Below are 24,172 nucleotides of genomic sequence, written 5' to 3'. Positions count from 1 at the left end.
GTGCTTGGTGACAGATTGTTGACATCTCCTGCCCCAGAGTGACAGCGGTTTCTATTCATATTTGTTTGTATTTTGTCCAGATTACAGGTATGGGTAACTGGGTCGACCACAGGAAGGTCGACCACTAAAGGTCGACATGGGCTTAGGCAGGGCTATTTTTCAGTAGGCTCCAGCAGGAACTGAGGCCCTTATTCTAGTTCACTCTTTCTGACAAAATATTTCTTAGATGGACAAAACCATGTGCACTGCAGGTGATGCAGGTGTAAAACCCCACCCAAATCTAATTATCTCTGCACAAGTAACACCTGCCTCACCTGCAGTGCACATGGTTTTGTCTGTCTAAGAAATATTTTGTCAGAAAGAGTGAACTAGAATAATGGCCTCAGTTCCTGCTGGAGCCTACTGAAAAATAGCCCTGGGCTTAGGTCGACACCTGATAACGACATGGGTTTAGATGGTCACCTGAAAAGGTCAACATGGGCTTAGGTCGGCAGGGCCATTCAACATGGGGAAGGTCTACAGTCAAAAGGTCGACATGGGGTTTTCAAATCTTTTTGTCCCGAATGTCGACACAGTATCAGTGCCCCTATACTCTCCCCATGCTTTGGGAACGGCGCCTCGCTACACTCAGCACACAATTCTATTCCCTCTGCACACCCTAATGGATGGTAGGGCATGAAATAACACCTGTTAGCACATATTGGCTGAAAATAATAGTGAAAAACCCATGTCAACCTTTTTCACTGTTGACCTTCCCCATGTCAACATAATGATTGCGTTGACCTAATAACCCTGTCGATCTAAGCTCACGTCGACATTTCCAGATGTCAAACTAAGACCATGTCAACCTTGGTGTGTCGGCCTAATGACCCTCTACCCAGATTACATACATTACATTCCACATTGTCACTAAGACATTTGTCATGGATATGTAAATTTATAATCCTAGTTATTTTCACAATTTAATGGCTACAGATACTTGAAAACGCACATACAGTATCCCTTGAATGATCTCTTTATGAAACTAGAACCATATTTTCTGCATTCATGAAAGATACAAACATTATGAATTGATTTTATATTTTCAAAAAAGTAACGTACTTGTAAGGGAAACGGATATCGTGATTCCCACGTCCTGGATGAGATATTGGTAAATACCCACTAATTTCAATTGCTGCAAAAACAAAATATAGTCTTATTCAATTATTTACCCCCACATATTAGTAGCTGCTTATCGTTAAACTAGGTGATTCATCGCGCCCTACGGGCGCTCTTCACACCGTCGTAAGGGGCTGCGCCCCCTTAATTTGTGAACATTTGCATATGAGAAAGATGGTTAGAATTGTATGAAAGATGTCTGTATTGCAACTTGAATTATAGGTGAAATGTGTTAAATAGAGAGCATATGATGTGGAAGGGGGTGTGTATTGTTTTGTTTAATTAAAAAGCGGTTACAGAGTAAGATGTACATTGATAGTGTGGATGGTACAGTGACATTTGTGGGTGTGGGGGGGGGCTGTGTGTGCATGTTGTTTAGGTGTGTGTGTGCAATAGTATAGTAGGGTGTTTCTGAGTCAGCGGCTCCCCACTGGCGGAGGACACGACACAGGAAAACAGGAGGCTGGGTAGTGATAGGGGTGTGTGGGCATAAGGGGGACTAAAGAGGAGGGTGGGAGATACTGTGCAGCTTCTGCCAGTGGGTGAGGGTCCAGCGTGGCAGTACAGGAGTACAGGATGGTGGCCCTTAGTCAGTGTCTCCTCCTACTGGGTGGGAGTTCGGGTGCATGAGAGCAGGAGGCTGGGCTATGAGGCATGATAGGGGCATGTGGGCAAAACAGCGTCAGCGACTCCCCAGTGGTGGAAGTTACGGTTCAGGAGAGCAGGAAGCTGGGTAGTGATAGGGGTGTGTGAGTATACAGGGGACTAAAGAGGGGCTTAGGGGTGCTGCCATGGGTGGATGCCGTGAATTGCGGGAGGGGGGGGGGTCGCGGGGGGGGGGTACCGCGAATTGTGGGAGGGGGGGCGCGGGGGGTTGCAGTGAATCGCGGGAGGGTGGGTCGCGTGGGCGGGGGGTTGCCGCAATGACAGGAGGGGGGGTCAGGGGTGGGGAATCGCGGTAGGGGGGTCGTGGGGGGCACCGTGAACAGCGGGAGGGGGGGCCCGGAGGGTTGGCGGGAATCGTGGGAGGGCGGGTCGCGGGGTGCCGCAATCGCAGGAGGGGGGGTGTCACTGGGTGGGGCCGCGAATCGTGGGAGTCACCTGGGGTGCCGCGAATTGCGGGGGGTGTGCTGCAAATCGCGGGAGGGGGGTCGCGGGGGGTGCCGCAAATCGCCACAAGAAAAATTAACACAGAAAGTTCAACACATGTAAATGTTGACATAAGTGTGGCACTTCATCGGTGTCCATGTCGACACATGAGAATGAATATGAAAACATTAAAAAAAAGAAAAATAAATCTTCAAAAACTCATGTCAACCTTTTTCATTGTCGACCATAGCCGTGCCAGTGTTTTGCATGTGCCATTTAATCCTGGGGTTGCCGTGAATCGTGCGCGGGGGTGGGGGGGAGGGAGGAGGTGAGGGGTGTCCTCGAATCACGGGAGGAGGGGTCGTGGGTGGATGCCGCGAATTGTGGGAGGGGGGGCGCGGGGGGTTACAGTGAATCGCGGGAGGGTGGGTCGCGGGGGCGGGGGGTTGCCGCAATGACCGGAGGGGGGGTCAGGGGTGGGGAATCACGGTAGGGGGGGTCGTGGGGGCACCGTGAACCGCGGGAGGGGGGGCCGGGGGGTTGGCGCGAATCGTGGGAGGGGGGGTCGCGGGGTGCCGCGAATCGCAGGAGGGGGGGGGTGCAGGGCCGGTGCTAGGGTGTCCGGCGCCCTCCTGCAAACCATAAATGTTGCGCTCTTTCACATTGCCAATGCAACAAGCTGCAGCCCGATTGTGGGAGCGTATGCAACATGCGATCCTATGGAGGATCTCGGGTGCATGTACATGTATGCATACACCATCTCAGTGCTGTGTCCACAAAATGTTGCAGGCACTAAAGGTGCCCATACACGCTGCGAGAATCGCATACATTATGGGCTAGATCGCATCGCATGCAATTTGTGCGCGATGCGATCCAAAAGCAGTACAAAAAGTATGTGCAGCACATACTTTTTGTACTGTACGATGCTGCAGGAGCGCACATCACATCGCACGCTGCTATTGCAGCGTGTATGGCCACCTTTAGGCACATAACCCAACCCATTATTTAAAAAGTGTCTAAATTAATATAAAAAAATCTACAATTATTTAAAAAATTGTTATAAACATGTATAATAAAAGAATCACTGTTATTTTGCTGTTTAACTCTTGTGCAGTCCCTCCTCTTCTATCAGCATAGGCAGGATCCGGAGGACGCCAATACACCCCTCTTGTGACTGAGGGGGAAAGGAGGGAAGAGAAGGAGGAGATGGAAGAAGAGCGGAGGAGATAGAGGGGGCGGAGTGTTGAGGACTGGCAGTGGCACTGGCACAGCACACTGAGAAGAGGAAAGGAAGGGGAGGCGGCGCTGCTGCCTGTTTGTCATTTGATTGACAGCTGGGAGCAATGGGTAGGGGGCGGATCCAGACAGGACATGTCATCCAGGCATTCACAGACAGCGCTACATGCCTCAGTGCAAGTGTCCGTGAGGAAGTGGGGCAGGTCGCCGGAGGAGGACAGTGTGTGCGCGGTGCAGGGAACTGCTCAGCCTCTCCATACTGCCGCCCACTGTCAGACAGAAACTGCTGGTGGTGTGAAGGCTGTGTGCACTCGTGGTGCAGGGAGCAGCTCTTTATACTGCCGCCCGCCCGCAGTCAGACAGGGGCTGCAGGCGGCGTGCAGGAGGCAGTGACAGTGAGGGCTGAGGCAGCTTTAGCAGAGCAGGGAGGGAGACAGCGCCTTTTCAGCATGGCGCCTCCCTGCTTTGCAGGAGCTGCTGAGTGGGTAGCGCCGGCCCTGGGGGGGTGTCACGGGGTGGGGCCGCGAATCGCGGGAGTCACCGGGGGTGCCGCGAATTGCGGGGGGTGTGCTGCAAATCGTGGGAGGGGGGTCGCGGGGGGTGCCGCGAATTGCCACAAGAAAAAAATCAACACAGAAAGGTCAACACATGTAAATGTTGACATAAGTGTGGCACTTCATTGGTGTCCATGTCGACACATGAGAATGAATATGAAAACATTGAAAGAGTGAAAAATAAATCTTGTCAACCTTTTTCATTGTCGACCATAGCCATGTCAGTGTTTTGCATGTGCCATTTAATCGTGGGGATGCCGTGAATGGGGGGGGGGGGGGAGGGAGGTGCATACCTTCCAACATGACCCTCTCCAGGAGGGACACATTGCTCTGTTTCTGGACTTTCTTCTTAATTTATGGATTACCATCACCTGTGCTTAAACACCTTTCTTATCAATTACCCTGTTTAAAACAGGTGATGACAATCATAAATTAAGCTGGAAGTCCACAACCCAGCGTTACAGCTCCAGACACACTTTGAGTGACAGATGTAGCCAAATATATAAGAGATATTTATCATGAAATATTTGCAGGATTTTCAGCAGACGTTCTAAGCCAAATGTACCAATCCTGCACTTTGTCCCGTTAGGGTATCGCCATCACCAGATAGCGTTATCCTATAGTAGTTTATGCGCTACTATTTCATTGTCCTACAGTGATGCATGCTCAGGCCTACAGACAAGCAGGCGCAGCGCTGGACCTGGATCTGGAAACAATGTGAAAGCGTTACGCTCTCATACTGCTTCCAACTCATTACCAATATGGGCTCTTGTTAGAACCTGGCAAGAGCAGAATAGTAAATTTTACATGAAAATATAAATTTTCTTATAAAAAATTAATGGAAAAAATAATTATTACATCCCCATTAGAAATGTGAGTTTATATAACTAAGGGGCTAAATCAGATCTGATCTTTTTGCAGCCCAGCGATCAGTTAGCCCCCTCCCCACCACAGTGAATTCCCTCAGTGCACAGCTTCAAATGGCAATGTAACTGTGCGAAGAGAGGGCAACACATTCAAAATAATTCACCATTGAATGCCACCCCCACCCCAATCCCCCCCTCCCTCCCCCACGCAGTGACGTGTAATATAAAACTCATCTGGCATTGCGACCTCAGCGGCCCTCCCACCCAACGGCCGGTATCCACCTGCGTTTTCGGTGGCTCCCAGAAAACGCCAGGGTGCTGCCTATAAACGACCGATGCCTGTCAATCATATTACAAAAGGGGGGACTTCTCGCTTGCTCAGAGTACCATGTGCATGTGTGGTCTCCCGATCATTGGCAGGGCTGCATCGGGCCCTAAGCTTTCCCCGTTAGTTGACTTACTGAAAAACACTATGTATAAATAAGGGGCTGATGTATGGTATGCGATCACTGGGTAGACTATGTCTAAAGGTGCCCATACACTAGTAAGATTTATCTTCAGGTCTGGCTGGTTGGAACAAAAACATGATTATGGATGAGTGACAGTTTGTCAGTTTTCCAGCATTTCCAAGCAAATGGTCAACTGTCATTTGCTCTCATCCATAACCATGTTTTTGTTCAACCAGACAGATCTGAAGATAAATCTGCGTGTGTATGGCCACCTTAAGTCAATAGTCACTAGGCCAACTACTAATCATCGGCAGTGACTAAGTCAACACCTTGAAATGGTTGACATACCCAGGGTCGACATTGATAAAAGGTCAACACAAGGTTATTGTCGATATAGACATGGTCGACCTGAATAAGGACAACATGATTTTTTTTTTTTTTTAAAGGTGGTTTTCATACTTGACTATCCAAGTGGTCATAGAATGGGAATAAAATAACTGTTCCCGAAACATGCGAAGGCATGCGGTACACTTTTACAGTGTTCATGTTGACATATGTTGACATAGACACCAATAAAAGTGAAAAAACTAATCTCTACCTTATTCATGTCAACCATGTCTATGTCGACCATAAGCTTGTGTCAACCTTTTGGAAATGTCGACATTTGGTTATGTCGACCATTTTAAGGTGTCGACCTATTTACTGTCGACCTTTAGTGGTCGACCTACTGACTATAGACCTATATATTGTCTACCATTTGTACTGTAACTTCGAATTAACCCCATCCACATCTGAGGATGTGGTGACATCGACCCAACTCACAATGTGATAATTGCATACATCACAAGGATGTTTCAATTATCACATCCCTAAAATGGGTCTCTGCATCACCATTGGGTTATTTTTAACAAAACTGCACATATGCTGCTGCCAACTTCACCGCTACCACCACCAGTCACTTTATACCTGTTGCAGCTGGAAGCCCTGGAGACCTGCAACCCTCACCGGAGCAATGATCCTGGTACTCTGGGTAGGTACGTTTTTATTTTACACAGTGATCAGCTTGTGTTTCAGCTTGTGTGCCAACCAGCGGCTGCCCATTCATTGGTATGGCAGGTTTCAAATCTGCCTACCCGCCCGCTGGCTGCCAAAGATGGCAACGCGAAGAACACACGGCCCCAATAGCCCTTAAAAATTTAGATTTTTATGCTGATATTCAGTGGAGGCTAAATTCCTAGCCAAGATACAGAAGTGTGACTTACCCAGTAGAGTAGCAGCAGGCATATAAACTGTGTCATGGCGTAGAGTGTGACGTATTTGAACACAGCAAAGGTACTAACAAGAGCAGCTCGGCCTTCCCTTTACAATTACAGAAACACACAAGTAGTTAGAGAGTTAGCACATTTTGACCGATTATCTACTGTAGTGATTTTGAGACAAATAGATTTTTCAAACACAGTATAATAAAGGAGCATTATTTTGTGTGGGTGAATTTAGAGCTGCAGTACCATTATTTTATATTTTAAAAGAAACATCGGTTGAGGTAGTATTAAAAAGCTTCAAAGAGGTTTTTGATTGAGAGAGTCAAAAGAAGAAAGTTCCTTTGTGGAGCACCTTTATTTTTGTATAGCTATAATATTAAAACATTAGTTTTAATCCTTTCATAAAATAACAAATTTCAAGATTCCTGCTGGACACCATCCATAGACAATGAATACATAGCTCAGAGTCCCCCCACCTTCAAACTCGATATCAGTGCTAAATAGTACTGATTCCATTGTCGGCCCCAGTGCATTCATAGACACTCATCATAATGCATAAAATGTTTTTAGTAACCTACATAACGTAGGTTACTATAAACATTTTATGCATTATGATGAGTGTCTATGAGTGTTACTTACTTTTAGGATTGGCCTTTTTTGAAGCCTTTGTTGATTTATCCTCCATTTTTTCCATGAAATTGGTTTGTAGTTTGAAATCTTGATTGTATTACTAATACACCATATAATCCAGTTATGAGGTACATTATAGCTATATCTATTTTTTAGGTGTAAAATTATTGTATACTGTTACAGAGATCCTGTTAGCATCCCAAAAATTGGTATGTAAAATGTCCTTCCATCTCACTACTCCTCCCTATTTCTTGGGTCTATTTTTGTACATTTTCCTAACTGTTCCTCCAGAATATATATATATATATATATATATATATATATATATATATATATATATATATAAGAAAGGCAAAAGGTACCTGAAACCGCGCCCTTATAGTGGGAAGCAGCACCTCTGGGGATCCCCTGACAGCCAGGACCCAGAACAGATAGAGATTAAGAGAAAGTCAGAGTGCGCTTAGGTAAAATACACCACTTTCCTTTTTTTATATATGTACAAATATTTAATACTGATAAAAATAGCCTTCAAAAAGGCTTAATGAAAAGACAAAATCACATGGTCATTTTACAGAGTCTTTACACAGAATGTACAGTAATCCTATAAAATGGCAGGCCCAACGCGTTTCGTCAACTACGTGACTTCATCAGGGGCGTTTGATGACTTGATTGAAAAAGTACGATAGCACTTCATGCAGTGTCTCTAATTGATGGAACCGCTATGTATCTCAAAACAAGAACTCTGTAGAAGTACATATGTTGCCAAATATCAGAACACTCGTTTAGACTGGCAAAGGGTATGTCCCCTTATACTTTGTTTTTCGCACCCTTTATCTGTGTCAACATCAAGGTTCAATCAACAAAATAAGGCTGGGAGACCGGATGTTCACTCTGGTGTATCCAAATGCTGAATCTGAATTCAGCATTTGGATACACCAGAGTGAACATCCGGTCACCCAGCCTTATTTTGTTGATTGAACCTTGATGTTGACACAGATAAAGGGTGCGAAAAACAAAGTATAAGGGGACATACCCTTTGCCAGTCTAAACGAGTGTTCTGATATTTGGCAACATATGTACTTCTACAGAGTTCTTGTTTTGAGATACATAGCGGTTCCATCAATTAGAGACACTGCATGAAGTGCTATCGTACTTTTTCAATCAAGTCATCAAACGCCCCTGATGAAGTCACGTAGTTGACGAAACGCATTGGGCCTGCCATTTTATTGGATTACTGTACATTCTGTGTAAAGACTCTGTAAAATGACCATGTGATTTTGTCTTTTCATTAAGCCTTTTTGAAGGCTATTTTTATCAGTATTAAATATTTGTACATATATAAAAAAAGGAAAGTGGTGTATTTTACCTAAGCGCACTCTGACTTTCTCTGTATATATATATATATATATATATATATATATATATATATATATATATATATATATATATATATTTATTGTAAAACATATATTTTTTATGTTTTTAGATTATCTTATTTGGGCCCTTTTTTATCCGTATTTACCTGTCAATATGGGAATTTTACAAAAGCGATTTGGTACTTATGTATTATCTGGGCACCCGATTTTTTCATTGCATGCCACTACTTAAGGCATGCGATGTGATGCGATTTTTCATTGTAAAGACCCGATTTTTAATTGCATAGTCAACCATGAGTGATTTCATACCCCCACTATCCAACTACGCATGGAGTTGATTTTATATAGTGTGGCGAGCGCAGCGAGCCACTGAGCCCGAAGCGTGGCGAGCGCAGCGAGCCCCACGAGGGGACGCGGATTACTTTACATGTATTCTGTGTCCGCTCACCACGCTTCAGGCTCGGTGGCTCGCTGCGCTCGCCACACTATATAAAATCAACTCCATCCGTAGTTGGATAGTGGGGGTATGAAATCACCCATGGGTGACAATACAATAAAAAATCGGGTCTTTACAATGAAAAATCGCATCGCATGAATTGTATGCCACTATATTGCATGCGATGCAATGTGATGTGATGAAAAAATCGGTATGTACAGCAACTAATGATTATGAGATTCTATTCTAACACCGTTGATGGCCCTTTAACAGTGAGTTTTCCTTTTTCTTACCAGCTAGACTTTACCCCTGAGGAAGTCCTAACAGATGAAACGTGTTTTCAGTGTTTCTTTCCAACATGTTGTACATTAGAAATATGATCATTCCAACTATGAAGAATTACCTGTGAAAAACTTCTATGAAATTGGTGAAGATGACCATATTTTAATTGTATTCCAATAAAACTATTGCTTTTATGGTCAGATTTTGAACTGTCTTGTAGATTGATGGTTTACTTTATTTGCACTTCTATTTTCTTATATTCCTTCAATAATTATATGTTTACTATTTATTTGATATACATTGGAGATGAATTAATTACTCTACATTGAAAGATTGGTGGATCCAAGAAGTTAAAGTGTATATACACAAGCACAAACAGATTGAAGTTAAAGTGTCTATACACAAGCACGTGCCAGATAGATAGTGATACTGATTATAAAACTAACTATGATTGCATGATTTGTCTTTGGATGGTGTCTGTCAGGAACCTTGAAATTTGTTTCATTTTTTTTTTGCATAAAGAATTCTTATTAGACGAAAGTTAAACAAGCAAACTGCCAATGATTACTTACATTTTCACCTATTAGCATTGGTTAGCATAATAGCACTGCAGCATATATTATGAACTATTGGGAAGATATCAGTGCTACTGCAGGTCCAACTGATACATGTATCCTTATGAACACATTGTTTCGAGATGTTTCAACATGGTGAATATCTCTCTGCCAAGTCTGGCAATAATTGAGCATAGGAGTGATGTTGAAACTCAGATGAGCAGGTTTAACAGTATGATTTAATAGCACAAATCAATGTATATGGTATATTCCTAATTGTCTTCTCTGTGTGCCTCTGTTACTGTAACTATACAGTAACTAATACTGTAATCTGTCACGCCCAAGATACACGTACTACCGTGTAAGATTACTTAAGGCCCCCATACACTAGCCGATTTTGGTCAGATTTAGGCCAGATCAGTCGGATCTGACCTAAATCGGACCAAAATCGGCTGGTTTTGATGTCCTCTCAGATCCTATGCGCGGTCCCGTGCGCATCGGATCTGCGTCGGGTGGTCGGACCTGCTGCACGTCCGACCACCCGACTTGGGACCTAGTGGGGCGGTGCGGCGGTGGAGGGAGCAGGGGGGGCTGGGGACGCTGCGAGGGACACAGGCGGCATAGAGCCGGGCGGGGGGAGCCGGGAGCTGTCAGCACTGAATAAAAAAAAAAAAAGCCCATACAATGAATGGGCGGCCTGTGATTGGCTGAGCGCTCTCTCAGCCAGTCAGCAATTGGCTGAGAGAGCGCTCAGCCAATCACAGGCTGCCCATTCATTGTATACAGTAGGCTTTTTTTTCTAGCACTGACAGCTCCCGGCTCCCTCTGCCAGGCTCTATGCCGCCTGTGTCCCCCGCAGCGTCTGTGTCCCCCGCAGCGTCTGTGTCCCCGCAGCGTCCCCAGCCCCCCTGGTCCCACCAGCGCCCCCCCCCCCCCTGCTCCCCGGGTTTTTTACATGTGATAAATCGAGACGATTTATCACATGTAAAAAATGGCACATCAAGTGCCAATCTAATCAAGCTCCCCCGGGGAGCAGCCGGGGAAGCTCAGGGGGAAGTCGGGGGCGACTTGTCCTAAGGACAAGTCGCCCTAGTGTATGGGGGCCTTTACACAAACTATGAATGTTAGGGTGTGGATCAGTTGGTCACCAGCAAGTTGTTAGACAGTCATTAGGTCGACATGGATTTAGGTCGACATGTGTCTAGGTCGATATGCAGGAAGGTCGACATGAGTCTAGGTCGACAGGGTCATAAGGTCGACAGGGTCATTAGGTCGACATGGGTAAAGTCGACAGTGAAAAAGTCGACATGTTTGTTTTTTTTTTAACAAAAAATTTACCCTTATGTCCTAGTGGATGGTAGGGCATGAAATACTGCCTTTCGGCAAATGATGTGTCGACATGGACACCAAAACGTACAACCACGTCCCCTCACAAAGGCTTGCTGCGCTCGCCATGCTTCAGGTATGGTGCTTCCCTGCGCTCAGCACACTATTTTATTCTCCCACCACGCCCTAGTGGATGGTAGGGCATGAAACACCTCCTATCGGCACATGTCGGCTCATAAATACAGTAAAAAAAAAAAAAAACATGTCGACCTAATTACTCTGTCGACCTAATGACCCATGTCGACCTAATGACCCTGTCGACCTAACCCATGTCGACCTAATGACCATGTCGACCTAACCCATGTCGACCTAATGTCTTGTCAACCTTACAGCATGTCGACCTAATGCTTGTCGACCCAATGACCGTATCCCGAATGTTATATATGTCATACTTTTTTGAAAACCATATTTTTACAAAAGGAATAAAAGTTATGTTTTAAAATTATAACTATACAAAAAGAGTGTTCCACAAAGGAACTTTCTTCTTTTGAGTGAACTCTCTCAATCAATAACCTCTCTTTGAAACATTGGAATCCCAGTTCCAGGAGCACCTCCAGCATCACTATTTAATTTTACTTTGTATGCATAAATATATTGGTTCTACAGCATTATTTTCATTAGCTTTTTGGAGATTCCCCCTCCCCTCTCCCTCTTTTGCAGTATTGAAAAGTTAACTGAAATGTATTTGCAACTATACAGAGCCTTTAGCAAGGGAACAAAATAAATTGCCAATATATAGTATTTTTTTTCAATGACTTGATGACCTGTTTTGTTAAATGAAACAAATGATTGTGTTATATACAATATATTTATTTTAAAAATACAGTTCTTTAAATAAAATATTCCCCAAAAATGAATACAGTGTATATATTTTTAACCATGACATGCAGTAGTCTAGAACTTAATACAAATATACCGGTAATCTTTTTCTATTAAAAAAACAAAAAAAAAAGGGTTAGTAATTACAGAAAATACATGTCCCAAATTTAGGTCTGGTGCAATGCATTTGAACTAAAGGCTTGGACTGGCATAACTGTTAATAGGGGCATGGAGTCTAATGTACTGGTGATTTACCCGGGAACCACCACAAGGACAGCATCTGCCTGGGTTACACATATATACAATCGTCGGACCGTTCTTCCGTTCTGGGTGGAACGGCCGTTCAATTGTATAGGTGTGTACGTTGTCCCAATTCCCTCTGTACGATCGATAAACAGGCAAAAACAGTCTTGTCCGTCCATACTCGGTCGGTCGAAGGTTCAGTGCGGTTTAATATTCATCCGACAGGATGGGCCCATATCGGAACAAAAGTGCAGTGTGTGCGCACGTTCGATCGATATGCTGGACGTTCTTGCGATTATACTGCCAAAGCTGGAACATGCCGGCTGACTAATTAACCCGTCTATATAGTGGTTTGCTATAAGTATGCCCTTAACCCAGTCCAATCTTATAATTTTGTTTATATATGACGTGTCTATAGCCCAAATCGAGAGAGTGTGTATGGTGGTACAATCTTTTTCTTGCGACTGTTTGGACAGGAGTACATCGGACGTCGCAAGTAAAATTGTACAGGTGTGTACGCGCATATCGGCTGTTGTTTGTGGATGGTCCGACGCGTCTATGGTCGGTTGAATGGTCGCAAGAAAACGGGATTGTATAGATGTGTACCCAGCTTAAGTCCTGCTGTGTCTGACACAATATGAGACAGTATCAGAGACACTTACTTAATGAGGTTAGGAACACACTCAATATTTGTTATTTGAGATGTGAATGGTGATGCCACAGATGCCTCCTGCTCAGACAGCGATATTCCAGCATGCGCCATTTTTAAAGCCTAGAATACAAAATAAGATTTATGTATTATTTCCCTTAAACATGAATTAGTGTTTGAGAACTTTAGGATGTGTTTCTGAGTTGCATGTACAGTAATTTGCAGCTGTGTTGTGTGCTCAAAAATAAATGTGGATCTCTGCCTGTATTCACAGTGGACTACTTGCATCAGCCCTATCCAGTAAATCCATCAGAAGTCATCCAGATCTATGCTTGTTATGCTCAACCAGTGTCAGAATGGGGCATGAAGGGCCCACCAGGAGAATGCTTTTGTGGGGGCCCATGTGTAACTATGTTTGCAGTCTCAAGAGGTTTGGCTAACTATTAGTGAGTGCATGGCCCATGCCCCTTTAATAAACATATACAGTAAATATTGCCAGTACATGCACTATAATGTACCAGAATAATAACATCATTGCACTGTAGAAAATGCACCATAGTCCTGTGCAGTATAATGTAACATATGAATAATGTATAATTCAAGTGCACAGTCTGGAACCTGATCCCTAGAGGAGGAGGTGGGGCCCCAGGTAGTGGGGCCCACCAGCAGTTTCTTCTCGAAATAGCCTGCAATGTAAATGCCCACAGCACACTTTTCCTATGTGTGAATGCCCAGTTGCTGGACAGGTACACCACTATGCCACAAGTGACTAGGCAGTTGAGGTACATGCGACTCTGAAGCTCCATGCCTGCTCCACTACTTTAGTTACTACAAAGCATTACATCCATCTGCAGAGTATACATCTGTGCAAATAAATCAGACCCTTATACCCCTGTCGCATCGCACCTAATTACCAGGTTCATGCTGGTTTCTTGCCGGTTCGACCCGGTAATTGGTGCGATGTGAAAGGGATTACCGGGTCCCGCAAACTGGTAGCACGGCAATACAAACCGGTAAAAAAGAAGTGTTGCTTTGTGGTGTAAATGGTGTTATGCTCTGATGCTCTGCCCCACCCCCGCATGACGTCAGCGAACCGGCAATATTGCCGGTATGCTGAGGGGGTCTGAATAGACCGAAATGTAGGGTCGCACCGGGACTGAACCGTTTCAAAGTCCCGGTGCGACCCTGCATTTGCGGTCTGAAAGTGGTGTTAGTAATATCCAACTAATGTGTGCAATATCCAAGTAACTTGTGTTTCATGTAGGAGCCGGACTGGAGGCAAAGCCTGGGGGTAGGCTCCCCTGACAGGGTTTGTAGGGAGCTGACTAGCAGGTTAGTCATAGGAGGGGTGTCTAAGGAGAGGGTCATAGGGGGAGGGGCTTAACGGGGTGTTGGAGGGGTTTATAAGCAGGGTTCAGGCGGGAAATAGGGGTCACTGGGAGATTTTCTCAACAGCTAAGCAGCGTGACATCTCCCATGGCTTCCCCAGGCAACGCTGATGCGGAGGTATCCGCTGCGCTTGCTGCCCTCAGGGAGGCAGCTGGCACCAGAGGGGCTGAGTGGCTGCAGCAGCAGATGTCAGGTCTGCTGGGGGGACTGGGAGCAGCAACGCAGGAGGCTGCTCCAGCGGGTGCACGGCCTCGGAGGTCCAGGCCTCCGGAGCGCTTTAGCCCATCTGTGTCCCCCAGGGTTCAGCGCCGTTCACGGAGCCCCGTTAGGGACCCTCCAGGTCAGGCTGCGGGCCGGGCACCTTCCGCCCGCAGGACCAGGTCTGGGAGGAATCCAACCAGCAGGCGGAACCCTCCGCGCGGGGGGGATCCCCCCCACGTGCAAGAAGATCCGGCGTTGCGTGGTACTGGACCTGGTGCGGTGGGGCATGCGGGGCATGCTGCTGCCCAGCACGGGGTGAGTCGTGCCAGGGGGGCAGAAGTACAGGCTGAGGACCGCAGGCCTGGTACACGGAGCGAGAGGCGCACAGCTGGCTCCGCCTCCAACGAGGTCACGCCGGCTGGTGCTGTACCTGAGGGTCGGGATGACAGGAGAAGAGAAATGGCAGCGTCAGCAGATGATGGAGAAATACCTGGTCCTTCCTCATCGGCTGGAGTTCGTCAGGACACTGGACCTGCGGCTGCTGGGTTCACAGCCCCCAGGCAGCCTGGTGAGTCTGTCTCTATGTCTGTTAATGCTTTAGCGCAGAGTCAGGGGGGGGGGGGGGAGGGTTAGCCCTCCAAGGGGAAATGAGTAGAGGTTTTACTGAATTATTGAGTGGTTTTGCAGATTGGTTGGTGGGTTTGCGGCAGGGGGCGGGGCCGTCCCCGGCGGCAGCATGGGTGCCGCAGAATGCGGGCACACCAGCTAGCATTAGTGTGCCAGTCAGTAATAGTGTGCCGGTTAGCAGTGGGGTGCCGGTTAGCAGTGGGGTGCCGGTGTGCAGCGGGGTGCCGGTATCCGGCGGTGAGCAAAGTAGCAGTAGTGCAGGGGCAGAAGGGGGCAGTGTTGGGACGCAGGAGGAGAGTGGGAGGCTCAGTGACACTGCAAAAGGGGAGGTGTATGTATGCTTTGAGGGGCCATTGGGGGCCCACCTGAAGCAGGAGGTGAGGGAGAAGATTTGGAAAGGGGAATACGTTGATATATTTTCATTGCTCCCTTTAGAGCGTTTTAATCTGGATAGGCCCCGTAAGGAGGAGAAGAAGGAGGAGGAGGAACGGCGGCGGTATCGGCTGATTCCGCGGTCATTCACGAACTGGCTGCAAGCATTTGCTATTTTAGCTAGTGTGATTGGGGAGAAGGCACCTGACAATTGTTCGGGCTTGTTTTGTTACATGGATGCGATAGGAGAGGCATACCGTGTGTATGGGGGCTTGGCTTGGCTCAGGTACGATGAGCAGTTTAGGCAGAGGAAGGCTGTTCGCCCTAACATACGTTGGGACCATAAGGATATTGCTTTATGGTTAAAGGTGACGGCTCCCACAAAAAGTGGGCAGCCCTTTCGTGGGGACGGGGGGGGGGCCGAGGGAGGCCACAAATGGGACGGCCATGCAGAAGGGACTCTGCTTTGCCTTTAATGACGGGTCATGTCGTTTTGGGGCAAAATGCAAATTTTAACATGAATGTTCCTCGTGTGGAGGGACCCATGGTGCAAATAAATGCTTCAGAGGGAAGTCACGGGACGGTAATTCAAAAGGGGGAGACACCGGTTCGGCTGGAAAGGATGCTGGGCTATCTGCGTAGGTATCCTGACCAGCAGACAGCCGTGTTGTTGGAGGAGGGGTTTAGGGAAGGTTTAGGAGGAATTTGAAGTCTGCAAGGGAGCATCCAGAGGTGGTGCAGGATAAACTGCGTAAGGAGGTGCAGCTGGGTCGTATGGCTGGACCTTTTGGGTCGGCACCATGGCCAGATTTGATAGTCTCTCCATTGGGGGTGGTGCCAAAAAAGGAGGCGAACAAGTTTCGTCTTATACACCATTTATCTTTTCCAAAAGGGGCGTCGGTCAATGATGGCATTGACCCTGACATCTGCTCGGTGGTTTATACATCGTTTGACGCGGCTGTTCAGTGGGTGAAGCGGTTTGGGAAAGGGGCCAGGTTGGCAAAGACTGATATTGAATCGGCATTCCGTTTGCTGCCGGTTCACCCAACCAGTTTGCGTTTGTTGGGTTGTTGTTGGGACGGGGAATTTTTTGTTGATCGTTGTTTACCGATGGGTTGTTCTTTGTCATGTGCTTATTTTGAGGCCTTTAGTTCTTTTTTGGAGTGGGTGGTTAAGGATGTCTCTGGGTGTAGTTCAGTTATTCATTACCTAGATGACTTCTTATGTATTGGTCCTGGGGGGAGTATGTGACTTATTGTTGAGGACTGTTGAAAGGGTGTCGGCAGACTTTGGGGTCCCGCTTACTCCAGGTAAGACGGAGGGCCCTGCGACTGTGATCAGTTTTTTGGGTATTGTCATTGATACCGAGAATATGGAGTGCCGCTTGCCCGAGGAGAAATTGCTGGGTTTGAAGGCCGAGGTAGGGAGGGCACTGCTGTTGAAGAAGATTAGATTGCGGGAATTGCAATCCTTGCTGGGCAAATTGAATTTTGCGTGTCGCATTATGCCTATGGGCCGCATTTTCAGCAGGAGGCTGGCAGCAGCGACAGCAGGGGTGGTTCTTCCTCATCATTTTGTCAGATTAGGTAGTGAGTTGAAAGGGGACTTGCGGGTGTGGGCAACTTTTTTGGAAGCTTTTAACGGCAGAGCTTTGTGGATGTCAGACACATGCGTCGCTACTGAGCTAGACCTTTTCACAGACGCGGCCGGGAGTGGTGGGTTCGGGGCATATTGCCAGGGACATTGGTGTGTAGGCCGGTGGCCAGAGTCTTGGGTGCAGAGAGGCATGGTTAAAAACTTGGCATTGTTGGAGTTGTTTCCTATCTTGGTAGGAGTAGTTGTTTTGGGGGAGCTATTCCGCAATAGGAAGATTTGTTTTCACTGCGATAATTTGGGGGTTGTCATGGCTATTAACCAATTGTCGGCATCTTCACCGCCAGTGGTCACTATTTTGCAGCAGTTAGTATTGGAATGTCTGGCTTTGAATTTGTGGGTTGTGGCTAGGCACGTTCCCGGTGTCTCTAACGGCATTGCGGATGCTTTATCTCGTTCACAGTGGGAGCGTTTTCGGGAGTTGGCACCAGAGGCGGACAGGGAGGGGACCGGGTTCCCGAGTCGGCTCTGGGCTCTGCTGGACGGGTAGTCGATCAGCTCATCAGGGAATCCTTGGCCCCGAATACATGGTCGGCATCCAATCAGGAATGGCGGAGCTGGTTAGAATGGCGTGAGGTAGTAGGTCTGAAGGAGGATGATGACGAGTTGGCTGTCTTGCTATATATAGGCCATTGTAAGGAGATTGGTTGGTCAGTGGCAAAAATCACGCGCTGCATGGCGGGCTTGGCTTTTGGGTTTCGTGCAGGCGGCAGGCCTGACGTCACTAAGAATTTCCTGATTGCGCAGGCTTTAAAAGGTTGGAGGAGAGGTCATGTCGTACAGGATCAGAGAAGGCCGGTGTCTTTCCAGTTGTTACAGAATATGGGCATGAAGTTAGGGGAGGTCTGTAGTTCCAATTTCGAGGAAAGATTGTTCGGGGTAGCTTTTTCGCTTGCCTTCTTCGGGGCACTGCGGATTGGGGAGCTCGTGAGTCCAAGCGTGTCCAGGCCGGGAGGTTTGTTAGGAGAGGATGTGGATTTATACTCGGATAGGGTGGAGCTAGTGGTGAGGAGGTCTAAGACGGATCAGTTAGGGAGGGGGAAGAAGGTAGTTCTCTTCTCTGTACCAGGCTCAGATATGTGCCCGGTGGCACGGCTGAGGATATTTAAGGAGGTCAGAGTGGGCAGGGAAAGGGATCCTTTGCTGATGCATGCGAATGGATCCTTTTTATCACGGTTTCAGTTCACAAGTGTGTTTAGAGCAGTCCTGCGGACGTTGGGCCTCAAGGGGGAGGAATACGCGGGTCACTCTTTCCGCATTGGGGCCGCAACTGAGGCTGCTAGAATGGGATTTGGGGATGAGTTGATTAAGCGTATTGGGCGGTGGGAATCGTCTCGCTTTCGGTCTTATGTTCGTTTAGGGGATTGTTGAGGTTGACTGTGTTTTTTCTGTTTTAGGGCAGCCTCCGTGCCTGATTTGGATTTTAGGACATTCATATGTCTTTTGGGGAGCTTTACGGGCTGATGTCAGACCGAACGGCCGCCAGCTGGGTTTGGATAGAGAGGAGGCAGTGGTTCGCTGGCTGGGAAAACGCGGTATGGTATGGAGTGGAGTGCTGCAGGAATTTCACCGTTTTGTTCGGCTCGATAGGGTTCCCGACATATTAGTTTTGCATGTGGGCGGGAATGACCTTGGGGGCAGACCATTTAGGGAGTTGATACGGGATATCAAGTTTGATCTCCTACGGTTATGGGCAATGTTTCCGGAATTAATCACGGTTTGGTCAGACATCGTGCCACGCCATTATTGGAGGGATGCGAGGTCGGCTGACAAGCTCAATAAGGCACGGATTAAAGTTAACAGGGCGATTGGGCGTTTTATGGCCAGGAACGGGGCTGTTGTGGTGAGGCACAGGGAACTTGAGTCTGGTGCCGGGGCATTTTGGAGAGGTGACGGTGTGCACCTGAATGCTGTGGGGATAGATGTTTGGTCTTTGGGACTACAAGAGGGAATAGAAACAGCGTTCCGGATGTGGGGGGGGCGCACGGGGTTAAGGGTTTAACCTCGTGCTTAGTGGCGGAGGGGGGTCCTCGAGGTTGGTGGCATTGAGGCTTAATTATGCGGCGGGGAGGGCCCCATGAGGGGGCTGGACTCCCCTGGGTGAGGTTAATTAATGAGCACTGGGTGTGTACAATTGGTGCCCTCGAGCCAATCGCTATCGGCTGGGGGTAAGAGCTCCTGGAAGTGCTTAGAGGTGTGGATATATATTTATTGAGGGCCTCGGGGACCACCTTCCGTGGGAATGTTTTTGGATTAATGTTTAAAAATTGTATTGTTTCAATAAAGATGGCTGCTGTGGCCAATTTTATCCAACAAGAGAGTTATGTCATTTGTGGGGGGGTAATTGGGCACAGCGATTAGACAATACCCTGTCATGTAGGAGCCGGACTGGAGGCAAAGCCTGGGGGTAGGCTCCCCTGACAGGGTTTGTAGGGAGCTGACTAGCAGGTTAGTCATAGGAGGGGTGTCTAAGGAGAGGGTCATAGGGGGAGGGGCTTAACGGGGTGTTGAAGGGGTTTATAAGCAGGGTTCAGGCGGGAAATAGGGGTCACTGGGAGATTTTCTCAACAGCTCCCACCCACCCTTCCCTATTTTTTATAGTTTAGGTAGAATATTTGATAGGATGTCTTTTTGTCACAGTGGCCTGTGCGGAGGGGGGTCCTCGAGGTTGGTGGCATTGAGGCTTAATTATGCGGCGGGGAGGGCCCCATGAGGGGGCTGGACTCCCCTGGGTGAGGTTAATTAATGAGCACTGGGTGTGTACAATTGGTGCCCTCGAGCCAATCGCTATCGGCTGGGGGTAAGAGCTCCTGGAAGTGCTTAGAGGTGTGGATATATATTTATTGAGGGCCTCGGGGACCACCTTCCGTGGGAATGTTTTTGGATTAATGTTTAAAAATTGTATTGTTTCAATAAAGATGGCTGCTGTGGCCAATTTTATCCAACAAGAGAGTTATGTCATTTGTGGGGGGGTAATTGGGCACAGCGATTAGACAATACCCTGTCATGTCTCCTATAGTGTTTCTTCTAAGTTTGTCTATGCCATCAATTTGAACACACTACACTTTAATGCCTATAGACCTCCCCATGCTTTATATGGAGAAGCTTTCATTAGAGGATGTGATTATTATATTCCACTACCTCTGAAGGCAGCAAATAAGACACGCCCATCTCTTCCTCACATGTTCCTGGAAACCACTCTGTTCCTGAAAATAATTCTGGGCCAACCTAACCACCTATGGCCCTGTGGCCCCTCAGCTATATTTATTGTCACTGGATGCTGTAGATAAATTGCAGTAAGTGGCGAGTGTCTGTGACTTTGACATGCAAAATGTGCTGCTCATTGTATTTACAAAAACAATGGGAATGGCAGGGACCTGCCTGCATGCCCCCCAGACCATCCTCAGCTGTCTGTGCGATTCGTCAGGGGGGTTTCCAGGTACTCAATACCCCCAACCTTGCGTGCACCACTGTGACGCTGCATTCATCCTTCACTTTACTCACAAATAAGGGAACATTCCTAATGGAATAGATAGGCAGAAGATTGATAAACAAATGGTTTCATTAGCAGTTAGGAGAAACTGCTAATGAGATGTGTACTTTTGATGTTGTGGATCTCCTGAAGGAAGATTTTGTATTTATTGCCAGTTACCTATATAGCACACACATATTCCGCAGCGCTTTGCAGAGAATATTTGAACATTCACATCAGTCCCTGCCCCAGTGGAGCTTACAATCTATATTCCCTACCACATGTACACACACACACACACACACACACACACACACAGACATTCTAGGGTTAATCTTGTTGGGAGCCAATTTACCTACCTGTATATTTTTGGATTGTGGGAGGAAACCAATGCAAGCACAGGGAAAATATACAAACTCCACACAGTTAAAGCCATTGTGGGAATCAAAACCATGATCTAAGTGCTGTGAGGCAGTATTGATAACCATTACACCATCCGTGCTGCCCAAAGATGTGTAAAATATTATAAGGAGAATCCACAACATTTTCTTAATCAGTATCAAGTAGACATATTATGGAAAAGCAGCAAACCCAACAAATGATTGGATCTGTTCACATATACGACATAAACACGAAAAGTAGGAGTGAAACTTAAAAAAAAAGAGAGATACTGTATAGAATTTGATGGCATATCAGAACCACTTGGCACATCTAGTCTGCCCCTTTTTATCTCAAGCCATTTCCATCCTTACTGTAGTTCTTGGTAAGGATATTCATATGCATATCCCAAGCATGTGATACATATACCATCCAGCATCATAAGGCTAGTAAATCGGATTTTAACCAAACGATACATTTCCTATATATACTGTATATACAATTTGTTAACTATCTTAACCAGCAGTTCCCAAACCGGGGTAAGTGTACGCCTAGGGGTACTCTGCAGACCGGATGGGGTACTTCAAAATAATATTGGTAATGGTGGAAGAAGACGTCTCCCATTGCCATGGAGATGAACCATGTTTCGTCACTTCCGGTTCCATCTGCATCGACATTAGCATCTCCTCGTGCTCATACCTGACCAGCAATCCACTGGTCGACAGCAATGCACTTGGTCTACATGTTCTAGGTCGACATTGACAATAGCAAAGGTCGACATTGTAAAGGTAACACCTGAAAAGTTCGACATGAGTTTTTTTTTTTAAATATTGGTGTCGATGTTGGGCACATGGCCCTCAAATACCATTCCCAGTCAGAGGCCCTTATTCTGGTTGGTGCGGTAATATCCGCGTGCGTCCGTCCCGCCGATGTTTTGTGTCTGCGCATGTGCAGAGGCGTCTCTGCGCATGTGCGAGCGGGGCGTACGGCCAAATCCCGCATGAAATGTGAACACTCCGAACAGGGGGTGGAGAGGGGCGTGAAGGGCTATTTGGGCTCATTACCATATGCATACGCCCCGCGTTTCATGGGCGTTCCCATGCAAACGCTGGGCGTACGTATGGTAATGTGGCCGTGACGCACGTGTAGGGGGCGGACATATGACATCGCCGGATGTCAGCTGCCCGCCCAGATCCCTGCTTTTGCACGGAGAAATGTCCGTGTGGTCTGAGGTTGCGGGAGCTGGTGGAGCAATCGGTCATGCATTCGATGGTCTGCGACCATCGAATGTTGGGGGAGGTTCCCAGTGATGGAGGAGGCGTATTCCGTGAAAAATACACGTGCGGTCCGTTCGGCCAGCTTCTTACCGCGTACGGACGGAGTTGGCGATCCGTATGGAAGGCGGGGTTTAGGATGCACGGTTCTGGCCGCATATTCAGATCTGGCCGCACCGATCAGAATAAGGCCCAGAGTCCAAATGAATGGTAAAGCATATAAAATTTTAAGAAAAAAAATCCTGAAAACCCCATGTCAATCTTTTCATGTGTTGACCATTGCCATGTTGACCATTTATCTGTCGACCTAGTGCATGTCAACCTTTGGTGTTGACCTATTGACTCTCTACCCAGACATTGGGGGAAATGTAATAGGGTGAGAGAATCAGAAAGTGAGAGATATTGTAAGAAATCTTCAGGTTTTTAAAGCATCAATCATTTACACTGCAAATTCGAAATGATTTAGCAGTGTAAATGATTGCCGCTTTAATAAAAACTGGAGATTTTTTACCAAATCTCTCTCTTTCTGATTCTCTCACCCTATTACATATCCCCCATTGGCCAGTATTCAATGCTCCCAATTCTCAATTTTTTTCGGTGAATCAGGCTGTTTTCACTCCTTGCGGTGAATCTGTTTAACTGAAAATGTGATTCACCCTATTCAATGTTCACTGTTCGCTGAAAGCAAACAGTGAATGCCGGCCAGTTCTCCGTTTCATGTTCGCTGCAAGTTGCTGGAGTATTTCAATGGGGTTTTCACTGGGATTCGCCGAGAGTGTATTCAATGCTAGGATGGAGAACTGCTTTCTCCATGATTTTTGTTATGATTCGCCGTTTTGCATTTCACATCTTTTTTAGGTGAACAGGAAAGTGATCTTTTGAAATAAAGGGTTTTGGGGGGGAAGTTTGGTGTAAAAAAATCAGATTTTTTTTTCTGAGAAGGGGCATGCTATTTGTAATTGTGCTTAAAGCACATTAATATATAATTAATTTTATTTAGATTTTTTTTCACATTTTTTTATACACTTTGGCCAGCAGGGGGCCGGGAGCCGAGAGCAGCTCATTAATATTAATTTATTCACTTCACTCTGGTCCCGATCATTACATATGCACGATCGGGACCAGGGAGTGCAGCGGCTGATGATCCCAGCCCCCTGCCAGCTCTGGTGGGGCTCTGCCAGTGTCCTGGCAGCCCTCCTCAGTGCCAGGCGCAGGCAGGGAGACTTCCATCTTCCTGCTTGCCGTCTTCCCCCAGCTCCCTGCGGCATTCGCCACAGGGGTTAAAATTCGCCGCCAGGGGCTCGCTGCCCCTTATGAGTTGAATAGGGTGACATGGAGGGCTGGCAGTGAATGCTCCAGCCCTCCGGAACCCTGCGAATGTGCAGCGAATCCTAAAATAGCATGCCCCTCCTCAGAATAAAATTCCTGATTTTTTAACACCAAATGTAAAAAACAAAACACTTTATTTTAAAAGTTCACCTTCCACTTCACCATAAAAAGATAGCGATTGCTACTCAGTGAATCATGGCGAAAAAAACCTTGAAATGTATTCGCCATCTGGTCATTGAATAGGGTGATTCACCGTTTTAGTCAAAAATTCGCCTTACAGCACAAAATCGCCATAAAAACCTGTCGAATCAGCCTCATTGAATACGGCCTATTGTCTGCAAGCCATCCACATCAGCACTGTTATCCCATATCATAGTCCCGCCTGATTTCTCACAGTCGTTAATACAAAGTGAATTGGTCAAAATAGGTGTGAAAATTGCCCAATAAGACTTTTAATTCATCATAATGACCTGTAATGTTTACCTTAT

At 46.8% G+C, this 24,172-nt stretch overlaps 1 protein-coding gene across 1 annotated transcript in view; it reads right to left on the bottom strand.

The window, feature by feature from the left end:
• The window catches only part of LOC146062977 (putative cation-transporting ATPase 13A4), a 137,797-nt gene that overhangs the window by 11,008 nt on the left and 102,617 nt on the right, over positions 1-24,172 (bottom strand). Inside the window, exons 23-25 of the mRNA XM_083174987.1 lie at positions 13,003-13,112; positions 6,615-6,711; positions 1,102-1,174 (exon numbers count right to left, since the gene is read on the bottom strand). Of these exons, the coding sequence (XP_083031113.1) occupies positions 1,102-1,174; positions 6,615-6,711; positions 13,003-13,112 (280 nt within the window). The remainder of the gene's footprint in view (positions 1-1,101; positions 1,175-6,614; positions 6,712-13,002; positions 13,113-24,172) is intronic.

The sequence above is a fragment of the Crinia signifera genome, chromosome 3 (genome assembly GCF_055691185.1).
Source record: "Crinia signifera chromosome 3, ASM5569118v1, whole genome shotgun sequence".
Lineage (NCBI taxonomy): Eukaryota > Metazoa > Chordata > Amphibia > Anura > Myobatrachidae > Crinia > Crinia signifera.
This window is presented reverse-complemented; position numbering and strand designations above follow the sequence as displayed.